General features: G+C 33.1%; 4 protein-coding genes across 5 annotated transcripts; 2 read left to right on the forward strand and 2 right to left on the reverse strand.

Moving 5' to 3' along the window:
• Positions 1 to 1405: 1405 nt before the first annotated feature.
• LOC146941270 (hAT transposon superfamily) lies at positions 1406 to 5982 on the reverse strand. Its single transcript, XM_085755036.1, has 4 exons — positions 5880 to 5982; positions 5532 to 5582; positions 2591 to 4222; positions 1406 to 2056 (listed from the first exon to the last, which is right to left on the reverse strand). Coding segments are annotated over exons 2-4 (2043 nt in total). The 5' UTR covers positions 5533 to 5582; positions 5880 to 5982; the 3' UTR covers positions 1406 to 1646.
• Positions 5983 to 10841: 4859 nt separating this feature from the next.
• On the forward strand, positions 10842 to 13574 carry LOC146941271 (putative inactive receptor kinase At4g23740). Its single transcript, XM_085755037.1, has 2 exons — positions 10842 to 12076; positions 12673 to 13574. Exons 1-2 carry the CDS (start codon positions 10855 to 10857, stop codon positions 13299 to 13301), a joined length of 1851 nt encoding a protein of 616 aa, XP_085611163.1. The 5' UTR covers positions 10842 to 10854; the 3' UTR covers positions 13302 to 13574.
• A 1420-nt stretch (positions 13575 to 14994) lies between these two features.
• LOC146941272 (Protein kinase superfamily protein) lies at positions 14995 to 18170 on the forward strand. The gene is made up of 3 exons (XM_085755038.1): positions 14995 to 15105; positions 16293 to 16733; positions 17375 to 18170. The coding sequence occupies exons 2-3, from the start codon at positions 16307 to 16309 to the stop codon at positions 17989 to 17991; spliced, it is 1044 nt and encodes a 347-aa protein (XP_085611164.1). The 5' UTR covers positions 14995 to 15105; positions 16293 to 16306; the 3' UTR covers positions 17992 to 18170.
• Positions 18171 to 19024: 854 nt separating this feature from the next.
• LOC146941273 (myosin heavy chain-like protein) lies at positions 19025 to 23344 on the reverse strand. 2 transcript variants are annotated; one of them, XM_085755039.1, is made up of 5 exons: positions 23119 to 23344; positions 22999 to 23034; positions 22234 to 22552; positions 19529 to 19587; positions 19025 to 19344 (listed from the first exon to the last, which is right to left on the reverse strand). In XM_085755039.1, exons 1-5 carry the CDS (start codon positions 23219 to 23221, stop codon positions 19313 to 19315), a joined length of 549 nt encoding a protein of 182 aa, XP_085611165.1. In that variant the 5' UTR covers positions 23222 to 23344; the 3' UTR covers positions 19025 to 19312. The 2 variants fall into 2 exon arrangements, with proteins under 2 accessions (XP_085611165.1, XP_085611166.1); XM_085755040.1 differs by lacking the exon at positions 22999 to 23034 and having other exon boundaries at positions 23119 to 23339.
• Positions 23345 to 25284: the final 1940 nt, after the last annotated feature.

Here is a 25284-nt window from a genome sequence, read left to right on the forward strand (position 1 = left end):
TAATTTTATTCTATATGTGTTAATATTTTTACTAAATCCAGTTAATTTTATATGTATGTGCATCTATAAATTTACGAGTATTTATAATATGGTATATTTTATTATATTTGTGTGTATTTATTAAGATATTCATCCTATACCAATCTATGATAAACTTTATTTGCGTATATCATAGATAGAATTTTTTTTCTCTTCTTGAATATGTCTAACCCGGGCAACGCCGGGTAAATACACTAGTTTCTAACTAAAGAAAAAGTTGTCCAAATTGATGACTAATTTTTATATATTATTATTGATTTTCTTCTTTTATCTCTAAAAAATATTCACATGGGTTAAATAATTTTGCAGTCCCTATAAATATATCAGTTTTTGTTTTTAATCATCCTAAACAAAAGTGGCATGATTGAGTCATTATAAAAATTTCAACATGGAGTTCTAGTCCTTGCTAAATTTAAATTCGTTTAATTATCATTAAACTTTTAAATTTTTGAATTTTTCCAAACAAATTTAGAACATAATAAAAATTTCTTTCAATATATGATTTTTTTTTTAAGTCCAGATAGATACTTTATGTTAAAAAAAATTATATGGCCACTTTTTTATGAAGACCGGCAGAAAGACGACCACCCATGTGCCCGTTTTTTCACTCTTTTTATTGCACTTACGGTGTTTCTTATGAAATTTTGATTTTGATTTATACATGTTTGTGACTTTCAAGTTATAACAAACCTAATAAATCAAATATATTTATTTCAATGACACCAACAATATAACAAATATAATATAAGTTTTTAACGTTGTTAATGATATCAACTCAAAATTTGATATATTTATAGGTCAAAAAACTTATTTAACCACATTTATATTGTCTCTTAAACGTCACACACATTGCGAGTAATTTGTTTTTCCAATTTCATTTATATTTTCAATCATAGTATGGATGAAATTGGTAGTATTGTTATCCATTTGAAATGAGAAACAATTATTAACACGTTTGTTTCCATGGTGAGAAAATTGCAGTAGACTTGCATTTTTTTTTTTAGAAGATGCACTTTGTAGCTTCTTGTTTTCACGGTAGAAAAGGCCATGGATGTGCGTTTTTATTCAATGGAGGAACCAAACACTTACTATATATTCTGAGATCATGTGACTCATCTCGCACATCTTAGAGTAAATTGAGATTGTGTATTAGCTACAGAAGATTTAAATCTTGTGAATGAATGATATGTATATCAGACAACTTGCATCATAGGTAGTAGGTTTGGTAAATTAGCTATCTAGATTTGAGTTGACATGGTGTAATCTTTGTACCTGGTGGACTTTCTTTTCTTTTTTGCCCCTCCACTTAAGGATGTTCGTATTTGAATTTGAGTACCCTTGTATCCCCCTTTAAATACATCTCATGTTAAAAAAATCTATGTATTCGAACCCAACAAAAGTATATTACATTAACCAGTGATGATAAACCGATCCTATGCTCCCACGTGGATTGGGGTGAAGTTGGCTAAGATGACATAAAGGTATAAATCTCGTCTTTACATCATTTTCACATACATACTTCCTACAAGGAAAAAATAAGACCTATTTCAGCAAGGCCAAACACAGTCTAGAACTGCAGACACTTGCTATGCTACATCATTACAAATTTACAATCCAAATATGGGGTCATTTGCACCAAATATAGAAGAACCAAACTGTCTAGTGTTCAAATCATTGCCATCCAAGGCTGAACCAAAACGATCCAGCCACTGAGTGGGAGGACTCACAGTTTCATTTTCCTCCACCCACTCAGAAGTCATGTCAATATCATCAAATTGAAGCAGATCAACTTCTAAAGACTTGGCACTCATCTGCCTATTCAACTTGAGATTGTAGTTTATATAAACAAGGTCATTCAGTGTTTCTCTATCAATCTTATTCTTCTTCTCAGAGTGAATTTGCCGAAACGTACTCCACTGCCTCTGAAATGAGAAAGTGCTGCAAACTTGACTTAGTATTCTGATGGCAACTCGTTGCAACCCGGGAGCAGAGTCACCATACTGTTCCCACCAAAGCCCTACAATTCATAAGCAATGAGTTTGAAGAATCAATAACAATCAACCCAAATGAAACAGAAGCAGTTCCTGGGTCTGAAACTTAAATAACAAATTAGTTGTGTGACACGGCTTTTCAACTGCAATGCATTCTCATTATGATTTACTGAGCAAGTCTTGTCAGACGATCATGAAGCCATTTTTTATCTTTTTTTTCGGTAAATCATGAAGCCAAATTTAGATAAGTAATCCCGGATAACTGAAGTTTTCACTTTACCTGACCAAAACAAATTCCAAAGTTTCCTTAAAGCTTTACTACTAATATATTGAATTACCAAAGAAGAATCCACTTGAACTAGAGAAAGCTTGATGCACACATTTTATCCTCAAAATATATGGCTTTCTTTATCTAAATATCAATGCTGAATTCAATCCCTATTCCCTAATATCTTTGAAATTAACTGTTGGGTTGAAATATGTTGCTTAAAACGAACCATCTTTATAAAATTTGATTTCTGAGAAACAATACGGATTAAGGAGTATTAATTTAAACTTACATGGTGCAACTGTGTTTCTTGCTTCCTTTGCTAGGCTACATCCAAACATTCCATGTGCCTTTGTAAACGTATAGATTTGATTGGTGATGTCGCGCCTCATGTCTGGTACAGGAAGTAACTTCTCAAGAACATGGTAGAAGTCTTCTTTTATAGAGGAGAGAAATTTTATTTCAGGATTGTATTGGATACTAGGGTTCAAAAATGCTGCAGCTGCATGTAAGGGGGAATGAAGTTGGTCCCTCCACTTTTTATCTACTATATCTAAGAATGTCTTGCATTTATTCTCATCCATTATGTAGTATGTCCTGATTGATTCTTTGGCCCTGGTCATTAGTTCATATATCGAACCTATAGTTGGTTTCCCTTCGGATACTTCTCTTAAAACCTTCAAAAATGGCTCAGAGATGGCCACACACTCTTCCACTGTCCTCCAGAAATCACCGTCTTCAGCAATTGCAATACAAGAAAGACTCTGCGGTTTATTTGCATAGGAAGTGTTCAAGGCATATTCAGGGCTGTGAAACATATGCTTCAATCTTGTTCTTAGCTTCAACATAGTCTGCAAAGACAGGAAGGTGGATACAGACTTTGTGGCCCCAGTCCTGATGAGTTCCTGGCCTCCACTGTAATTCTTCATAAGATCAAGCAATGAAGCATTGTTGTATATTAACTTTGATATGGTTTGTGCCTGTAAAATGCATCTACTAATCCAATCAATCTTGGTGAATTCCTCCAAAATTAGGTTCAAACACTGAAAGGCACAAGGAGATACAAATATTGTTCCATAGTTCTGTACGATATGATTACCAATGCCGGTGTAGTTAAAACTGCTATCCATAATAATCTGTACAACATTTTCAGGGCCAAACTCCTGAATTACAGAATCAAAAAGATCCGCAAGCCATTTTGTGTTCTTGAAATATGCAGACGCATCCACTGACTTGTGGAAAAAAATCCTGGATGGTGATGAGACTAAGAAATTAATAATGGCCTTTGATTTATAATCAGTCCATGTGTCTGCAATAATGGTGCAACCAGTAGTAGACCATTCTTTCTCGACGTCTTTTGATTGTAACCCGACTTCTGATTTTATCCTCTCCAACCATATTGTTTTCAGAATTTCAGCTGATGGACCTGTAAATCCAGGACCACACTTTGTAATGGCGTCGATCATCGACTGATAGGATGAAGACCGCGCAACACTGAAGTCTAGCTTATTCTCAAAAAAGAATAGAGCAATACTTCTTTCTGCATTCTCTTGATTGTTTGTTGAGGAAGGGGTCATAGGATTGCTAGAAGGAAACATCTTCCCAATAGGGGGTGTTGTATCCAAAGATATAAGAGCTTTGGTTGCAGAATGACTACCAGGAGATATGACTTCTGACACTTTTTGCTTCTTCACACTAGAGGTCTCCTTAACCTCTTCCTTTGATGCAATTATATTCCTCACTCTGTCGGTAACGTCATCTCTGACCTTACTACAGGGATTCACTCCTTTGCTTGGGAATCGAGATAAATGATGCTTCAACCTACTAATGCCACCATTTAAAACTCTCTGGCAAAATTTGCATTTAACTTTGTTTCCATCTAATTTCTCTGCATATTCCCAACATACATCTTTTTCTCGGACCACTGCCAGCGTTTTAAAAGGAGAAAAAAAAAACTACTGTCAACACGTATGAAGATCTGTTCTTTAATTATGTAAATTATTACATTTGCATTCCAGAAATTAAGAGATAGACAAGACTTACATGCAGTTGCATAGCCACATAGATTGAGAGCGACTTAAAAAATGTGGATGTTAGTCTTCTAAGTTATTAAAATTAAAATTAATTTGTCATGTTATGATTGAGCAACTGTAAAAACAGCACTTAAACAATTGCTTGTCTTAAATAAATATAATGGATTTAATTGGTGATACCTGAATTGTAACTATTGTTCAATTTAGACCCTGAATTTTCGAAATAGCACATGAGTCCCTAAGTTTGCTGTGTCAGTCAGTTTCATCCCTCTGTTAACCTCTGTAACACCGACACTTCTGATGGAAGGTGTGTCCAATGTCCGAAACCAACAAGACACCGACCGGTGTCCGAAACCAACACGACATTGACACGTGTGATTACGTTCAATCAATTCAATTTCCAAATTTTGATCAGTGTCGACGTGCCCGTGCCATGGCCATTAACTTCAGTTGTAGCCCATGACGACGTGCAATGTTAAACGACACGGTGTGGAAGTCCACGTGAGTTTCAAGTCACTTCCACATATGCAGGGACTTAAATTGTAAACATTACACAACATACTCTTAAACATGCCTACCAAGCTACAACAATTGGTTAAAGATTTCAAACATACACATAATTCTAATCAAACACTTCAACATTTTCAATTCATTAGATTCAACATGGAGGTGATTTAAAACCCATGTGGATTGCCACATCATCCTTATCATTACACATCATCAGGAGTAATCTCTAAAGTTTGCGAAGGGATGAAACTGATTGACACAACAAATTCAGGGACTATTGTGCTATTTCAAAAAATTCAGTGACGAAATTGAATGATGGTTACAAATTCAAGGTATAAGTTGCCTATTCAGTCACAATTCTTTCATTTTTGCTGTCAGTGTATTTTATTTTATTTTTACAATATCAATCAATAACAATCACCAAATCCTTAAAGAATTTAATTAGTATAATATGTCGTTGTCGTTGTACAATTATTTTACACATGCATCCAATGACGTGTCAACACATCATTAGATGCGTGTGTAAAATAATTGTGTACTAACAGAGCATACTAATTAAACTCATCATTAAAATGTTTGACTTTAATTATTTCTAAAGTGATGCTAATTAGGAGTACATACAAATCTAAGTTAACTATAACTATAATACCAACATTGGTTACATGTGATATTGGAAAATAAACTTCAACTTACTTAGATGCAGAAACTTAAGTCGCGTGGGAATGTGGAATAGAATCAAACAACCTACACGAAAAGTTCAGAATCTCATAAGAAACATAGCATCTTATTAAAATCTGTAAAAATTTATCAAATTCAATTAATGTTGCATTTTTACTCGTTTCTGGAAAACACTAAGAACCGAATAAATTAAATTGAATCTTCAGACCAATCACAAATTAAGGCAATTGAATTATAATTATATTATTAAAACACTTGCGAAAATATATATATTCCAGAGATATAGAAAAATAATCGAAATTTAAAATAAATAAAAAGTGAAGAAATGATGAGATTTAAGATAGCGAGAAAATTGGAGCTTACAGGGAGAGAGAGATTGATCTTTCCCGGCGGAGAGAAAAACGGAGATCGCAGATCCAATTTCTCGCGATATTTTCGAACTAGGGTTTATGTTTTGTGTATTTTCGATCTTATCTTTTCATTCTTTTTCTTCTCTTATCTTATATTCTCTTGTACTGTTTTCTCGTATTTCATTTTCTTTTTTTATTTCCTTTTTGGCGATATATCGCGTACCTCTTTACGAATTTAACCAATCAGATATAGCCACATCAGATTTCGTGAGGAGAAAATCAACAAGCGAGAGTAAAGACCGTTTGTTTTTCCATTTTTCTTTTAACTGGAAATTTTTAATTTTAAAAATACTTTTATTTAACCAATGATAACAAAATTTCCTACACGCAATTTTTGTCCATGTTGTTGCCTTAATGTGTATTTTTTAATATTTGCAGAAATAATTGTAAAAAGTTTTCTCCAAAAAAATAGTTTTAAATTTTACCTCAAAAAACAAATAGTTTTAAATTTGATTATAGTTAAGATTTTTGTTATTTTTATCTCTAACCCTAAAATTTTAAAATTCAAATTTAACTCACCACCATCACCACCAAAAAACATGACAAAAAAATTATTCAAAAATTTAAAAGTATGGGTAATTAAACAATTTTAAAAAATAACAAAGACTAAAACTCCATGCATGAAAAATTTGTAAGAATGAAAATATGACACATTTCATTACATTTCATTCCGAGAACAGAAAAAAAGTTTGATTATTTTTTTTAGACGAGATTTAACCCCATATTTTATAAACATGAATGCTAAATAGCTTTCTCTACTTAATTTTGTTGACCAAGGGAAAATTATCAAATTGCTTATAGCATTACAATGGATTCATGACTTTCACATAAAACTCTAACTCATTGATTTTAAGATGGACTTAAGAATTGTGGTGGAAAGATTCCATATTAGCATAGGATCGTCCAAAGCTATGTGTTATTTTATTAAACTATAGAGTTTTTTTATTTATGTTTTTCGAAAACTCATACGTTGAGTTTCTTAAGACACAAGTCAATGAGGCAGCCATAACTCTTTTAAGGGAAATATTAACGAATGTCCATGGGCACTAGTTAAGGAATTATAAAAGGAAATATTTTTTTCGAAAATTGTGTTTTTTACTTTTTGAAAATTGAAAGTGTTGTTTTTAACGTTGACTTTGCTTTTTCTTTCTAATTTTAGCTACTTAACTAGTGTACCGGGGGCACTGGTTAACACAACCCCTCTTTTAAAGGCAATCACATTTTTGGTTTGTGTCCCCAAATTCATTGGTATTCTCACTGATATTTATGACATTGTTATTAATGAAATGATATAAACATCATTTCTTTAAAAAAATAAAGTGAATATCCAATTTGATCACTCACAATTTTCTTGTAACACAATTTAGTTTTCACAAAAAATAATATCGAACTCGTCCTTGACATTTTCAAATTCAAGATCTTTATGTTAGAATGAGTTGCGGACTAACATGCCCTTTATATAAAAATGTCCTGAACTAATTTGAGTTTTATTTTTTGTAAAGACTAAATTGAGTCGCAAAAGAGTTGTGCACGACCAATGATGATCAATATTAATTTTTCTCAGAGTAATTAGTTAGTGGCTAGAATTCCACCATTTTAAGGTGAATAAACAGAGAATTAAGGTTCAAACATCGATCCCTGCATATATAATGTAATGTCTCTACCAACTGAGTTATGTTTACATAGACTTTTTACAACATCGATTTTTTTAGGTGTTATTGGCTTTTAACGGCTGTCATAAATGTATAATCGAATATAGTAAACATGTCAGTGATATTCGTACTCCCTTGACCTCATCCAAAAAATAATAATTTCATTGCATCGATAAAAAAAAATACTCCCTCCGTCCCATAATAGATGACTCATTTGAAAATGTACAATTTTGACCTAACTTACTTTGATCATATTTTTCTACTAATATACAAAAATGAATAATATCATATAAGATGTCGTTAGATTCATCTTGTTGTGTATTTTCAAAATATCAAATTTTCATAATTTTTCTAATATATTATTCAAGATATTTAAGCTCAAAATTAAGCATTGACATATATAATATGGTCAACTGTGTCATGTATTGTGGAACGGAGGGAGTAGATATTAACTTAAATAGAATGCCACTTCTAATCCTGTAAAAAAAATGGCACTTCTAATGTTTGATGTAATTTATGATAGTGCTCGATAACTGCTGATTAATGAGGTTAATTTAATAAAATTGTCACTGAATTTTTTTAATTTATAATTCTTCCTTAGTTTTTTTTTTTTTATAAATTAGAGACCGTTAGGTCATATTACAACTGAACATGACAATTAAAATAAAGACTCGTAAAATCTAGTCATAAAAGGTTAACACAACTTTACGGAGGTGATTCGTAAGTGTGGATACCAGGGGCGGATCCACCTTATGGCCATGTGAGGATATAGCCCCACATGGATTTAAAAAAAAAAATTTTAAAAAATTCTTAAGCAATGAAAATCGGTCGCAAACAGGTTTAGCAACAGAACAGTGACCGAATATTCAGTTGCTGGAGTAAAAATCGGTCTCTAAATCACTAAGCGACAAAATTAGCGACCGAAATTTCAGTCATTAAGGTATAAAATATTGAAAATAGGTATTTTTTCGGTTGCTATATATTTAGCCACATATTCCTAGATCCGTCCCTGCTGGATACTCATAGTTAATTGAAAAACGAAACCTGCCAGCTATATACAACAAACAACTTGCCAATCACACATCCTAAGATGATTAATGTGGGAGATACTTAGTTTATTCAAATGATAAATAATTTTTGTGGAAAGGCTGAAGTATTAATTAGAGTATTCAAACAAAACAATTACAATTATATATTTCAAATATAAAACAACAACACTTAATGTTAGACATTTTACTCTTTTTTATTTTTTATTTTATGAAAATAAACATTTTATTTTATTTTAATATTACACATTTACAACGAACAAATTATTGCAAATTCTTTGACTTTTGAGGAGTCCAATGTCAACTATCCTCTTAAGTCTTAACGATAACAAAAAGAGGCACATGTGTCCTTGACTACCTCCAAACTGATGTTATTCCTCCCGTCGCAAATTTTGACTTTTTAGGTTCATTTAATAAATGATGTATGTAGTTTAGAATATAGACCACATACATTATTTATTAAATGAATCTAAAAAGTAGAAATTTACTTATAATAATGACCAGAGGGAATAGTAATTTATTAAAGGGTCTTGCTAGCCATTGCCTTTAAGGCAATGGTTAAAGATTTCAATAATAGAAACTTATTTTTGGAAATACAAGTCTTTACTTTTTTTCTTAGCAATAATTACACCATTTTTAGATACAAATTTAATTATTTTAGTACTTTAACCAATGCCCCAAAAGTAATAATTAACATTCTCCTTTATTAAAATAATATTCATTCTAACATTTCTTTACTTTACGATAATCATATACTTTTTGAAGGGTTGTGTAAACTAAACTGATTTGAGTTAAATGAAAAGAAGTTAGAAGTCTTTGGTGTACAGTAAGTATTAATTTAACAAACTAACTAGTAACATTTATCATTAAAAATAAATATATAATGATATTCTTCTATTTTGTTTCCACAATAGTGATGTATTAGTACCATCAATATATATCCTTTAGCATACACTAATAATGGTGTTGTATAACAATAATGATGTATTATCATTTGTATATACCATTGATAAAAAATTAGTACATTTTTTTATTAAAATGGTGTCTCTGTATATAAACTTAAAATACATTTCGCTATTTTTTGTGTATATAATGATATTCTTCTTTTTTGTTTCCAACCACTTTCTCTCATGTTTTCAAAGTCTTCCCCTCTCATCCAAATTCAGACAGATCCATAATGTCTCAATTACTTTTCTAAGTTTACAACAACAAAAAATACAGGTGTAACAAAATAAAATAATCAATATACATATAACGTATACTAATATAATAAGACTCCATACATATGCAACCTCCAATTTGTACGGCATAAAATAATAAATAGTTAGCAATTTGGTTCAAAATGATGATAATACATGGAATGAGTTTGTCTTACTTCATCTGCATGTGATGCCGCTGTTCCCGCAAGGATATACAGCTCATCTTCTATCATTACCAATATACCATAATTTCATTGCAATTTGCAGCAATACACCCCATTTTGGAATATCCAACCTTTAACTGCTTCTGAAACAAAAGAGTATGGTCCTAAACTGGACCTACTTGCTTTAGTTTTAGAGGGCATTGCTTATGCTGAATTTCAGGATCTAGAAGTAAAGGTGTGTTACTTTTCTCTCTTTATGAAACTGTATCAAATACTATGTTTATTTTTTAGCTTTATGCATTAATACTAATCATGTTTGGTTGTTTTTTTTCTTCCAAAATGCTAGAAAAGAATAAACTGTAGGGTATAATATTTGGTTGTATATAGGTATATATGTAATATATTTCTAGTATTTGTGTTTCTATAATTTTGCTTTCAAAGACTTGGTCAGCAAATTATTAATTATTGCCTGGCTATTAAAATGTTCAATAAAAAATTTAGTATCAGTTTTGGTTTGCAATTTGAATAGATTTTTGTTATAGTCATTAGGTTAACGAAAAATAGTGTCATAATAATAAGGTTATTTTCCATTCAAAGATTAGCTGTTTAATCTGACCTTAAAAAAATATATACACTGTATATAGTCTTGGTGAATTGCATACTGTATGTACACTCAAACAAAGTCTCATACGCAAATTGTATATTTATTTTGATTATTCAATCTTTGTTTAATTATCTAATCCTATTATGTTACCTCTTCAGTTTTGTTAATTTCATGTGAAAGTGACTGATATCTTGAGGGGACAGAGAGAGAGACCTTATTACTTTACATCTAGTGTTGTTCTTCTCTCTTCAAGTCAAAAAAAAATGGACAAGAAACTATTTCTCTTGTTCATATTTTCAGCAGTATTGGTCTGTATTGAAGCTGAACCATTGGAAGATAAACAAGCTTTACTTGATTTCCTTGACAACATAAATCACTCTCCACACTTCAATTGGGATGAGAATTCTTCTGTATGCCAAACATGGAGAGGAGTTATCTGCAACACCGATGGATCACGAGTTATCGCAATTCGATTGCCTGGAGCCGGGTTAAGCGGTCCAATCCCACCAAACACTCTCAACCGCCTTTCGGCTCTCGAGACTATTAGTCTTAGATCAAATGGTATCACTGGTGATTTCCCAGATGGTTTCTCTGAACTGAAAAACTTGACAAGTCTTTATCTCCAATCTAACAAGTTTTCTGGACCATTACCATTGGATTTTTCTGTTTGGAGTAATCTATCTATTGTTAATTTGTCCAACAATTCTTTTAATGGTAGCATCCCTTTTTCGATTTCGAATCTTACTCATCTCTATTCATTAGTCCTTGCTAATAACTCTCTTTCTGGTAAAATTCCTGATCTTAATATTCCAAGCCTAAAAGAGATGAATTTAGCAAACAATGATCTTAGTGGTGTTGTGCCTAAATCACTTCTTAGATTTCCAAGTTGGGTTTTTTCTGGTAACAACCTTACATCAGGAAATATTACACTTTCTCCGGCTTTTCCTATGCATCCACCTTATACTTTTCAACCAAAGAAAACCAAAGGACTTAGTAAAACTGCATTATTGGGAATCATCATCGGTGTTTGTGCACTTGGATTTGCAGTGATAGCAGTTGTCATGATTTTGTGCTGCTATGACTATGCTGCTGCAGGTGTAAAAGAATCTGTGAAATCGAAGAAAAAAGATTTATCTATGAAAGCCGAATCTTCTGCAAGTCGAGATAAAAACAAGATAGTCTTTTTTGAGGATTGTAATCTTGCATTTGATTTAGAGGATCTTTTGAGAGCTTCAGCTGAGATTCTCGGAAGGGGTACTTTTGGTACGACATATAAGGCTGCTATAGAGGATGCAACCACGGTGGCGGTGAAGAGGTTGAAAGAGGTTACTGTTGGGAAAAGGGAATTTGAACAGCAGATGGAACTGGTTGGGAAAATTAAGCATGAAAATGTGGATGCATTAAGAGCTTATTATTATTCAAAGGAAGAGAAACTAGTTGTATCTGATTATTATCAACAAGGCAGTGTTTCTTCCATCTTACATGGTATGTTCAACCTTTTCTCTCATGTATCAAAAAAATTACGGTTTTATTATCTCCAACTTCCCTAATTTTTTCCAACAAACTTACAAAATGGAAATTTTGTTTCTTGCAATCCATATCATCTGAATTATTATTTTTTCTTCATGTTCAAGTCTTAACCCCCAAAGCATGTTTGGTGTAGTGTCTCACAAATCACAACTCAATCTAACTTTGGTACTATTTGGATAAACAGCTTAATTAGGCGCTTATTGTTTAAATTCTTATGTGTAAGTTATTTCTATAACACAAGATTAAATAAAGTCAAAAATAAGCTATCTTTGCGAGTTTATGAAAATAAGTTGTAAACAACATATGGACGCGTGATATGTTGTTTCCATAATATCTTCAAAATAGTCCTACAAGTGCGCTTGTGTTAATAGTTAAGCTCAAATAAGTCAATCCAAGCAAGTACATAATAGAGCCTAAAATTAGCATAGTTTGTCTAATTCACCACATGTGTTCAACTAGATATGCCATATCTATATTCGAAATCCCAAATGGAAGTGGCTAATGTAAACTTGTTCTTTTTTTTCTTTTCTTTTTATATGTAAATCATGAAGGCAACAGAGGGGAAAGAAGAACTCCCGTAGACTGGGATAGCCGTTTAAGGATCGCAATTGGTACAGCAAGAGGCATTGCTCGCATCCATACTCAACAAGGAGGGAAACTTGTTCATGGAAACATAAAAGCCTCAAACATCTTCCTCAATTCACAAGGATATGGCTGTGTATCTGACACGGGCTTAGCAGTATTGATGAGTTCAGTACCTTCACCAGGCACAAGAGCATCAGGATACCGTGCGCCAGAAGTAACCGACACACGTAAAGCAGTGCATTCATCGGATGTATACAGTTTTGGTGTCCTATTACTTGAGCTTCTGACTGGGAAATCTCCCATATACTCTTTAGAAGGTGAACAAAATATTCACTTGGTTAGATGGGTGAACTCTGTGGTCAGAGAGGAATGGACCGCAGAGGTTTTCGACGTGGAGCTTTTGAGGTATTCAAATATAGAAGAAGAAATGGTGGAAATGCTACAAATTGGGATGGCTTGTGCAGCAAGAATGCCAGATCAGAGACCAAAAATGTCTGAAGTTGTGAAAATGGTGGAAGGAATTCGTCCCGAAAATCGACCATCCTCTACTGAGTCTCGATCAGAAGTTTCTACTCCAACTGTTAATGCAACTTAATACTTACTATTGTTTTGGTCAATAGTTTTTAAGGTGTAATCAATAGCTTGATTTCAATTATTCATTTGTGGGGTATTGGATTTGGTAGAAAATTAAATTAAATTGGTGATAGGTGGTTAAGCTATTAGATTTAGTTGATGGCTAAATCAAATTGGGTCCCTTTGTCTGTTACTCTTTTATTGTATTGTGTGGGTAGGGGTTCTTCTTGGACTCTTTTGTGTGTTTATGCTTAATTTGGGATCCACAATGAATATAGAGCCCAAGTTCTGACAACATTCCAAAGTCAAAGTGTTGTCTTGAACCGCATAAAGGACAATATTAAATTACTGTTCAGTGATTCAGACTTAGAAACTTTGATTGATTAAGACATTGATTTAAACTAGCTAATGAAACCGATTGTACTACTAGCTTATTTTTTTCTTTGGGGAAAAATCTCTTTTTTCTTAATACTTCACAAATGTTTTCATATATCTAGTTAAAACATATATGTTTATGGCTGTTTATCTGATACAGGTTTTACAAGCTGCATATTAAGCTAAGATCTTACCAATTCAATTTCTTTCAGCTAATTAAAAATTGAACTGTTAGTATGACATTTTTTATTTGTTGGGAACATTAACATCTTTTGTTTGCAAAACTCTTCCTCAAGAGTTTTAACCTTTTTTCCTTTCAAGGGTTGCAACTCAAGAAGAAGAATTTTTTTCCTCATACTTACAATCACTTTACAAATACATACTAATTAAGTTTGATAGAGTTAGACCTACTTTTCCGGAGAGAGGTTTAAGGCAAAGAAATCCTCTATCTCCTTATCTTTTCATTATTTGTGCTGAAGATTTGTCATTCAACGGGCAGAAAGAAGAGGAATGTTGTATCGTATTAAAGTTTGTAAGCAAGCTTCTGTTATCAGTCATACACTTTTTGCTGAAGATAGTTTTCAATTTTTTTCGGGCCACTCACAATAAGACTAGAACTTTGCAAAGTATACTTGATGTTTACGCAAAAGCTTCAGGTCATGCTATGAACATGCAAAAATCAGAAAATCTTCTTTAGCATGAATACTCCACATACATTGAAGCACTCTCTGTCCAATATCTTGGGAGTCACGGAATGTTTGGGCACAGGAAAATACTCAGGGCTTACATTTGATGGTGGGCAAGAGTAAAAAGTCAATCTTTAATGACATCAAGAATAGAGTTGAATAGCTTGTTGAAGGAGAATGGAATAAACTTTGATGACATCAAGAATTGACATCAAAAATTGTGGGGCAAAAGTAAAAAGTCAATCTTTGGAGGAGGCATATCAAGTGTCTGACAGTGTCTTTTGATCATATTATTAATAGAGATGAATAGCTTGTTGAAGGAGAATGGAATAAACTTTGATCCCTACATAACATATTCCACCAAAGGTAGAGCATTTTATGTGGCGTCTTCGGAGGGATTGCCTACCAAATAGAGCAAGGTTGCGTGATAAGCGGGTGGACTGTTCAGAAAATTGTGTTGTTAGTCAATCATACACCCGATCGAATGGGCATTTATTTTTGGTATACGCTGCAAGTGTTGAATGTTGGGGGAAATCTCATATTGGGCCTACTTTGGAGAACATATTATGCATAATGTAGAAGGTCTTGATCAAATTTCTGTGCAAATTTGGCAGCATCTTTCACAAGATCTGCTGATCAATTTTGCTATGGTCTCTTGGAGCATTTGTAAGAAAAGAAATGTTCATCTATGACAGGTCTTGCAGCGAGCAACGACTGTACTCTATGAGTGGCAGCAGCAGCGGATACGGGTAACAACACTATAAGGTTGTTTTTTCTAGGCGACAATAAAATTGTATTGATCATGCTTAGGTTGTATCTTATATCTTCCCACTGTTTCTTTATGTTCCTGTTTGTATTACCAACATTTTCTTTAAGGGTCTTTGTTAACAAGTTCTTAACTAGTGCCCCGGGCACTAGTTAACATTTCCCTTTCTTTAATTAATGAAATTTCTTGATTTTGCTTGGGTAGAAAAAATGTAAGTAACTCAATTTAAGAAGATTAGCCTAGAGGTTAAAGAAGTTTGTTCTATAGTAAGTTGCCGACTATGAAATTTCAAAACTATTTGATACTTCATCTAATAATTTAGTTGAATATATAGTAAGTTTTTGTCAAATACAAATGTATAGTAAGTTTTTTTCAAATACAAGTAAATGTCAACTATTTGATTATATAACTATACTTGTTGAATTTTAATAAAATACTCAATAAGAACTTTTAATTCAACGATTTGATTGATGAAATTTAATATTTACAATGAGTTACTATACAAAATAACTCTGTGCAAAGTTACTCTTGAAGTTATTTGATCTCTCCTCTTAAAATTGTTTTAAAAGGGTTAATATATTTTTTTATCAAAAATATATTAATTGAATAATCATGAAAATAAAAATATTTATGAAAACTAATATTATATTACTTTTTTTTTCCTTCAAAAAAAAATATTATATTACTTTTTTGACCAACAATATTATATTACTTATTGAACAAGCAAATATTATATTTTAGTAATTTAAAATGTAATATATTTTTACTAAAATTGCATGTATATACTTAAAATAACAATAATATATTAGCACCATCAATATATATTAAAATATATATTAATTGAGTCAAACATATACTATTAACTAATAATAATTTTCCTTCAAAAAAAAACTAATAATAATTTATATATTGCTTCTGAAAAATATTACTATTGATAAGAACAATATCTTTCTTGTCACAAAAAAAAAAAAAGAACAATATCTTTAAAAAAAATTGATTAGAGCAAAAGTATAGTAGTAACATAATATATTCATTAAAACTAATAAATACAATAACGAGTTAACATATTTTCTTCAGTTATATATGGAAGAATGTATTGACCAAGAAAAATATGGAAGAAATTACATCATTTTATAAAATCAAAGATTGGAAATCATCATTGAAGTTTGTGCACTTGAATTTGCAGTGATTCCAGGTATCATGGTTTTGTGCTGCTGTGACCATGCTGCAGGTGTAAAGGAACCTGTGAAGAAATCCAAGAAAAAAGAAGTATCTATGAAAGCAGAATCTTGTGCTAGTGATCAAGATAAAAACAAAATAGTCTTTTTTGAGGATTGCAATCTTGCATTTGATCTAGAGGACCTTCTGAGAGCTTCTGCTCAGATTCTTGGAAAAGGTACGTTTGGTACAACATATAAGGCTGCTTTAGAGGATGTAACCACGGTGGCGGTGAAGAGGTTGAAAGAGGTTACTGTTGGGAAAAGGGAATTTGAACAGCAGATGGAAGTGATAGGGAAAATTAAGCATGAAAATGTGGATGCATTAAGAGCTTATTATTATTCAAAGGATGAGAAATTAGTAGTTTCTGATTATTATCAACAAGGCAGTGTTTCTTCCATCTTACATGGTATGTTCAACCTTTTCTCTTGTTTATCCAAAAAAATTCAGTTACATTATCTCTAGCTTCTCTAATTTTTTCTCAGAAGCTTACAGAATGAAATATCAGTTTTCTGCAATCACATAACAAGTATTATTTTTTCAGCATGTCCAACTCTTAACCACAAGTCATGTGGTGCACTTACAATGATATGTTTTGTGTAGTGTCTCACATGTCACAACTCAATCTAACTTAGGCACTGTTTGGATAAGTGCTTATATATAAGTTTTTTCTATAACTTAAGATAAATCATATTAGTTATCACGATGAGTTTATGAAGAAAGAAAAAACTGAAAAAAAAACTTATGGACGTGTCCGTATGTTGTTTCCGTAAACTCTTTGAAAATATAAATTGTCTCACGAGTGCTTATATTAATAGATAAAATCAAATAAGTCAATCCAAACATGCCCCTAGTAGATATTAGAGCCTAAAATTAACATTGTTTGATCCGGTTCACCACTAAGTTGAAGTTTATATCTCATTTATATTCAAAATCTCAAGACACAAATATAAAGGTCACTTTTTTATATTATCTTGATTTACTTGATCAATTTTCCAACATATGGAAGTGGCTAATGGAAACGTGATTTCTTTTATCTAAATCATGAAGGAAAAAGAAGGGAACGAAGAACTCTAGACTGGGACGGCCGTTTAAGGATCGCAATTGGTACAGCAAGAGGCATTGCTCACATCCATGTTCAACAAGGAGGGAAACTTGTTCATGGAAACATAAAAGCCTCAAACATCTTCCTCAACTCACAAGGATATGGTTGTGTATCTGACATAGGTTTGGCAACTTTGATGAGTTCAATACCATTACAAGGAACAAGAGCAACAGGATACCGTGCACCAGAAGTAATCGACACGCGTAAAGCAACACATTCATCTGATGTATACAGTTTTGGTGTTCTACTACTTGAGCTTCTAACTGGGAAACCACCTTTATACTCTAAAGAAGGAGAACAAGTTGTTCACTTGGTTAGATGGGTGAAATCTGTTGTCAGAGAGGAATGGACTGCAGAGGTTTTCGATGCGGAGCTTTTGAGGTATTCAAGTATTGAGGAAGAAATGGTGGAGATGCTTCAAATTGGGATGGCTTGTGCATCAAGAATGCCAGATCAGAGACCAAAAATGGCTGAAGTTGTGAGAATGATAGAAGGGATTCGTCCTGAAAATCGACTATCGTCTACCGAGTCTGGATCACAAGTTTCTACTCCAACAGTTTAGGCAACTTAAATACTTTCTGGTTCTTAGTTCTGTTTCAGTGTGAGGTTCTTTTGTTTTGGTCTATTTTTTTTTGTATTTTGTGGGCATGTATTCTTCTTGGACTATTTGGTGTGTTATTGATGTCGGGTCCACAGTGAATATGGAAACATTCTTAAGTCAAAGTATTGTCTTGAGCTGCACACAGGATACCATTAAGTTACTGTTCAGTGATTCAGATTTGGACTTATTTGATCGATTAAGACATCAAAATTTGATTTAAACTAGCTAATGCAACAGATTATACTACGTCGTATTTTCTTTTCCTTTTTTTTAGGAAAATAATCTGATATCTTTGTCATGCTTGACATATACTTTCATAGATTTCGAGTTAAAACCTATGTAGTGATTATGGTTGTTTATCGATACAGCTTTTTGAAGCTGCGCATTAAGCTAAGATCTCACCTATTCACATTCTTTCTGCTGAATAAAACTAAACCGTCAATAATGACATTTTTCATTTGTGGGAAAAGAACATCATTTTTCCGTAGTATAAATCAAGTATTGCAACTCATAAGTTGAATATCATTGTTACATAGGTAGCAAAGTCGTTCCTCAAAAGTTCATTTTTTAACGTTTCTGTTTTTACTTTACTGGTATTTACTGGTATACCAGGTAAAAAATATCTTGGGAAAAATTAATCTAAATGCATCGGCCCTTAAGCTATGATCGCTCATCGAAGCAAATGGCATCAACTTCACATGTACTGTTTATGTAATCTCGTGCATGGAATGTATTTTTATATGATGTCAAATATCTTGTCAACTTTTTAGATGTTAACATCCCTCTTTTATTATATGACTGAAGTGTGGACTATTTTACTAGTACTCGATACTTTCACCATTTGCCATCCACTTAATAGCTTTGCACTATGCTGTGGAGATAGAATTATGAGTTTATTTAACCTTGTTTATAGGGTAAACATTCCCTCTACACTTACAGGGATATCATTCCAGTGGGCAACTCAACCAGATGAGATGAATAGAGACTGACCATCTATGATGTGGTGGTGCCACAAATTGAAGTATATTAACATCAAAATTAACATAGCATGTGTTTGGTTGTATGGTGCCTCACCACTACCGCACGATTCCAAACATGCGCAGCTGAATCTGGCTTTAAGCTGAAAACATACATAACATATACATTTCTTTTCTTTTACAATTTCTGATACTATTAACCTTTGGGAAAGGGAAAGCTATGCCCATAAGAACCTTTCCCACACAACAAATAAAAAATCCTCCTACCAAGTGTACAGACATATCGCAAAAATACAAAATGAAATTCACTTCCTCAAAATTCTTGTTTTGACGCCCCCTGAAATTTATTACAGAAATAAAAGAAGCTTCAGAAAAATGTAACAGAAAGTACTATGCACAACAGAAATAACATAGCATGGGACATAGAAGTAGATGATAGATAATTCTCCATCCGCACACTTTCCCCTATATTCACAAATTAAAGGAAAATGAAAGACTAGACCAAAACTTTTGGCACATACCTTCAACTTCCTCAAATTCAATTTCCTTAACCAAGTCGGATGCTGCATTATACTCAAACCTACAAAGGAATCGCAAAACATGTCTTTAATGATAGATCAAAACTCTAGAAAGTTTCAATGTAACTGCTTATAAAGAATCTCAACAGAATTTACAGTAATACATTTTTACAAAAACAGCACAAAACACTAACCAAACTAAGTGCAACCCACTTTAAACGTGGGTTCAGGAAACGTTACCATAAACCCTTAATTATTACAATTCTACTCATCTAATAAAATTCATGGAGTTAAGGGAAGCGAGAATGCAGAGGTGTTGGAGACATCTGCAACGCAGAAATACCATGGTATACCCCAGGTGTTGCCTCTACATTAGGGCCTACCTTCTGATTTTTATGATGACAAAGGTGGGATAGTGATTAGTGACATGCATTCTGAACATGGATATTTGGGGCAAAAAATGAATTCTCTTACCAAATGGAGTTCCATACGAGTTTGAGAATGCAATATGCTGGAGGAAATAGAAGAAGTCAAAGAAGATCTTTTAAAAAATTACTTGGAATTCCCGTTAACAACACACCGTAATTCTCACACATAACAAATAACTATGAACGGATACAAGAGTCACTCAGAAGAGTCATGCTGGGCAGAACCTTACAAGGCACCGTATACAATGGACAAGTGAAAAAATAGTTCACTGGTGCATATGGTGTTTTTAATCATTGGATATAATATATTTTGATTGGATGTATATGTTTTGTCACTGGAAACCTGTAACTGCACTAACTTTGGAAAATTGCAAATACGATCCTAATCCGTTACTCATTCAATGAACACAAGGTGAGGGGGTTTTTGACAACAAGACATGATGGTGGCTCAAGCATACATATTATCAAAGAGGAAGTAATGTGGTGAACTTTATATGGTCATATTAGTGACTGTTCTTTATGCCTTAAAATCTCATGTTTGAATGATGAAAACTTGGTTTTCCACTGCCAGAGACGCGAGGCGTTTGGTTTGCAGCGCAAGGCATTTTGTCAGTGTTGTTTCAAGGCTTTTCACCTCTATGGATGGCACCGGGCGCCCTCTCTGAGATGTGAGGCGTCTGCCTCGACAGACAGGAAGCGCAGGGCGTGTCTGTAGGGGTGTGAGGCGTATGCCTCGGTTTCAGAGCCTATAAATTCGCTTTTTCTTATTCTTTTGTGGCTAATATTGCAAAACCAAAGGAGGAAACTTTTAGGAAACTTAGAGGCTAAGGGTTGAGTGTCTAGATGAGATTCTTGGGTTGGGAACACTTTTCAAACACCCTGGGTATTGAGATCTCATTAGAGAAAGGATCAAAGCTTTCTCTTTTGTTTTCTCTCAGGATCTCTATGTGGTTTGAGTGACTTGATAAATGGGTCGAAATTAGGAATTGTTTAGGGATTGTTCTTTATGAGCTTTTGGATCTAATTTCTTGTAACATCTTTGTGACACTCATTTCATAGTGGATTAGAGAGCTGCTCTCCCCCAGATGTAGGTCATATTACGCCGAACTAGGTAAACAAATATTGGTGTGTTGATTCTTCTACTCTCTTATCTTTGATCTTTGATTACGTGCTTGGATTTGCTTAGTTACTAAGTCTGCTGTTGTTGTTGCATGAGACTGCTTTGGATTTGGTTGTTACTGACTCTTGCTCCACACATCTAAGTTTATCGGTGTGATTTGTGTTTGAATTCACAACCGCAACCTTTAGCATGTGTAGAGGAAGGAATAAGTGGAACAGGTCATTCTCATTCACTACACCAAAATGCATAATTTCAAGAGGGAAATGTGTGAGTTTATTGTTCATTCCAACATCTCAATCGATCACCAAACTATCACTGGAAACCGCGACAGGTTTGCCAAAAAATATTCATCGAAACCATTGCAAAGTGCAAACTAGGAAGCTCCATCAGACCCCATTCCACACAACAACCAGTACCTTCGTCGCCCTTTGTACATGGAAGGGCCTACAAAAAACGATTCCTACTTAAGATTTCGGTGTTTCATATCCGTACTCCAATCCTTCCAGCCCCTTTTTTCTTGAAATCCGCTAAAGCTTGAAAACTCTGATTTAGGGCATTTGTGTACATTTTCTCACAGGGAGGCAAAGTGGGAGAGGAGAGGGAGAAGCGGCAAGATGAAACATAGCAGGTCTGACAATGGGAGATCTTTGGGCATGGCTTGAGGGGGAAGGAGGGATACAGGTAAAATGGAAAGGAAGATAACACAGGGTGAATAGAGATAGAGCATTTTGCAATTTTCCATTTCCACTTCCTATTCTTACAGGTATTCCCGGTTGCTCTAATGGCGCACAGGTGGACTACACTCAAAGTAGTCCAGTGTATAAGCACCCATTTAACAATCCCAAGATACACATAGATAAATAACCAGAAATTGTAAAGTAAATGGGGTAACACGACATATGATCTTTGGGATCTTCATTTTTTTCATAGCACAAACTCCAATCAGCACACATGCCGGAAGAATGCAGCTCAACAAATTCAAGTGTTACAAAATTCAAGTGTTTTCTATTTACTATTTCCTAGAGTGTCTGTAGATATCGTTAAGGAAGCATAACAAAAGTTTTAATGCATTAATCTGATATCATGCTATATGGAAGACAAAGATATTTCAGCAGCAAAGGATGAAATAAAGTAATAGAAATGGGCATAATACCAGTTACCTGTTAGAAGAAACCACCTCAAGCTCATAATCAGATGATTTCATAGTAGCTTCATTAAATGCAATGACAATTTCCATCTTTCGAGCACTCGCAATTAGTAAATCGTACTCACTGGGAACTATGACAGCCAAAAAGTTATCGTTGAGTTTACTTAGACAAAGCTTGTCAACAGCTGCAAGTGCTATCCTCCGTTTAAGAGAATCAAGCTCAGGGTCAACAATGTACATGGCAAAATCTGTAATTAAAAGAATGCGACTTTTCATCTTCCCTGAACTAGTGAACTTCAAAACTTTATCTGCAAATAGAACTTCTTGGTCCCCTGTAAACAATAAAAAAATGGAAACCAATATTAAACTAAGAGCCTGTTTGGATTAGCTTATTTGAACTTATCAACAGGCATAAGAACTTGTGACAATGTTTGGAAAAACTTACTAAAACAGTTTATGACATGTTCATTGCATGTTTTTAGTTTTATTTACATAAGCTCTCCGGTATAGCTTACAATAACAGCTTATAGATTATACGAAAAAATTCCGTGTTATAGAAATAGCTTATTCGTGAGTGTTTATATGATAAGCGCTTATTCCTTAATTGACAGGGTTGAATAACCTTAATAGATCATGAAATGAATTAAACGGCATGAGATTAAAGCATTCAGCATTGCAAATTTGTCCTAAACTACTTACATTATAATTAATGAGCGTATGTATACTAATACTAATCATAATAAAAAGAAATGAAAAGAATAGAAATGTTTGGGAGAACCGGGTTTGATTTCTGGTGGAACATTTCTTGGCAGAACTGAGGAATTAAAAAAATAAAACAATTATTAAGATAAACGAGAAATTAAAATAAGAATGTTGAAGGAGAAGGGTAGTTACGAACCTTGTTTGCGCAAAATCTTGATAAGATTGGGGTGAGAATGAATGTTGATGTAATCCCTCTTGGAGAGAATCGGTTCATCGTCGATCTGATCTTTCATCGCCATCCTCAACCACAGGGAATGGAGATGAAAATGGTTAACGAGTTATGAGTTGAGTTGAGATGAGCCAACTCGCTAGCTCGCTCAGCTTCGCGTGAAGGCGTACGAGTGGACCCCTCTCTCCAGCTGCCTCTCGTTTGCTTTAACTTGCATTATTGTCATGCTCCAGCTGGACATAACTTTTTTTTACAGGTCCAGCTGGATAAAAATTGGCTAGTATTTTATTCCTTCTAATTTTGAATATAATCAAATAAAGTATGTTTGCTCGGTAAAAAGAAATTATTTTATTTGATTTTTTTTACTTATATTTTAAATTGGAGTAATAATTATTTTTTAAAACCAAAAATCAAAGAAAAAATTTTACAGCAATTAAAACGAAAAAATTTGAATATTTATAATAAAAGAAAAAAATTGACCATTTTTTTTATGAATAACAGGAGAAAAACCCAACAGAAAACGAAAACTTTAGGAAAAACTGATAGTGTTAGCCACCAGAGAAAATAAAAACAAGGTAACAAGAATAATATCAAAACAATGAGAAGGCAAAAGGAAAGACTAAATTCATGTTTAACAAAAGCATCTTCCATTTGATTAGCTTCTCTAAAAATATGGTCACGACAAACCTCACCATTAACCCTAAATAAAGCTAAAACACGAGTCACATGGGTGTCATTAAGGCGACCCATGGAGCAACCTTGCCTAATGAGGTAAGTAGCGTAAGAGAGTCAATTTTAACAATTATTGATCAAAACCCCTTTGACTTGTAAGATTCAGTTTCGCATAAATATCTCCTAGCTCTAAGCCACAATAGTACAAGAATATCATATTTGCACTAAACCTTGTAATAAAGGCTCAATTATGACCCCTAAGCAAACCTTCACATGAAGCTCAACCAGATAAATGATTTTTTATATATATAAAAGCCATATAAAATAAAAGAAAATCAGGATGGGGTCGGAACCCTATTACAACCTAGTTAAACGGGTATAAGGGATGCCTAAGCTATCATTAGACAAAAAAAGACAAAATAAAAGGAGGAGGTTGTGACCACCATTGACTAGCAGGCATTAGAGCACTTGACCATTCTCTGCTTGCGTATTTGCAACCATGTTACCTTCTCTGAAGATATGTGTACCAATGTCATTCAACAACCAGAACTTAACCAAAGAATCTGTCAGATAAATGATGATCAACATCTTCAACATTGAGTTTAACCCATTGTACAGAAACCAAAACAATAGAAACCTCAACCTATAAATCGAATCTTGAGTTGAGTTTTCTAGAGACCTCTATAAAAAATACATAGAAAGAATCTATGAAGTTTAGTAGCGTTTCAAAGGCAACTCAATGTATTTTGAATTTTCGACCAAAACTTCAAAATCAAACTTTTGTTTTGAGTAAGCATATATTCATTGGTCAAATTTTGTTCCCCAATTTTACAAGTATATTTAGAACATCATCAGAACATCCATCACAAAATTATGATTTTTTTTTAAAAAATTATAATTAATTCATCTCACATTTGAAAACTCCAAAATTTGATGATGGAGATTCTTATGATATTATAAACATGCCTATAAAATTGAGAAACAAAATTTGACCGATGATAATAGGCTTACTCAGAACAAAACTGTGATTTTGCACGTTTTAGTTAAATAAATAAAAAATTGAGGTGCACTCGAAATGCTACGAAACTTAGCACTTATTTTCTCTGTATTTTTATAGAGGGTTTGCAACAAAAAATAGCTCAAAAATCGATTTTTAGGCCGAGTTTTCCATTGTTTTGGTTTTTGAGTTTTCGATGCTTTAAAAATTCACAATTAATTCATCTCTTATCGGAAAATTATAATTTTATGTTAGAAACCTTATTTTAACGTTTTAAATATACATATAAAAAATAAAAATAAAAAGATTTGACCTCTAGATTACTTTTTTAGTCTTTATGTCTATGAAAAAATAATGGTACATGTTTTCTTTATTTTAAGCCTTCAATTAATGTTAGAAAAAAAAATTGTGGCAATTTTATTTTTACCACATCATAAAAAAGTTCATGTGGCTCCACATGACAA

The sequence above is a fragment of the Medicago sativa genome, chromosome 3 (assembly GCF_051527215.1).
Source record: "Medicago sativa cultivar Bolivia chromosome 3, Bolivia_mono, whole genome shotgun sequence".
Lineage (NCBI taxonomy): Eukaryota > Viridiplantae > Streptophyta > Magnoliopsida > Fabales > Fabaceae > Medicago > Medicago sativa.

Coding starts and splice junctions, on each gene's coding strand:
- LOC146941270 (XM_085755036.1), bottom strand. Junction 2,057..2,590: donor AAGAAACACAGTTGCACCAT/GTAAGTTTAAAT, acceptor TATGAATTGTAG/GGCTTTGGTGGGAACAGTAT.
- LOC146941272 (XM_085755038.1), top strand. CDS start 16,307: ATGGTTTTGTGCTGCTGTGACCATGCTGCAGGTGTAAAGGAACCTGTG. Junction 16,734..17,374: donor TGTTTCTTCCATCTTACATG/GTATGTTCAACC, acceptor TAAATCATGAAG/GAAAAAGAAGGGAACGAAGA.
- LOC146941271 (XM_085755037.1), top strand. CDS start 10,855: ATGGACAAGAAACTATTTCTCTTGTTCATATTTTCAGCAGTATTGGTC. Junction 12,077..12,672: donor TGTTTCTTCCATCTTACATG/GTATGTTCAACC, acceptor TAAATCATGAAG/GCAACAGAGGGGAAAGAAGA.
- LOC146941273 (XM_085755039.1), bottom strand. CDS start 23,221: ATGGCGATGAAAGATCAGATCGACGATGAACCGATTCTCTCCAAGAGG. Junction 23,035..23,118: donor CAAGATTTTGCGCAAACAAG/GTTCGTAACTAC, acceptor TTAATTCCTCAG/TTCTGCCAAGAAATGTTCCA. Junction 19,345..19,528: donor TGAATTTGAGGAAGTTGAAG/GTATGTGCCAAA, acceptor AATAAATTTCAG/GGGGCGTCAAAACAAGAATT.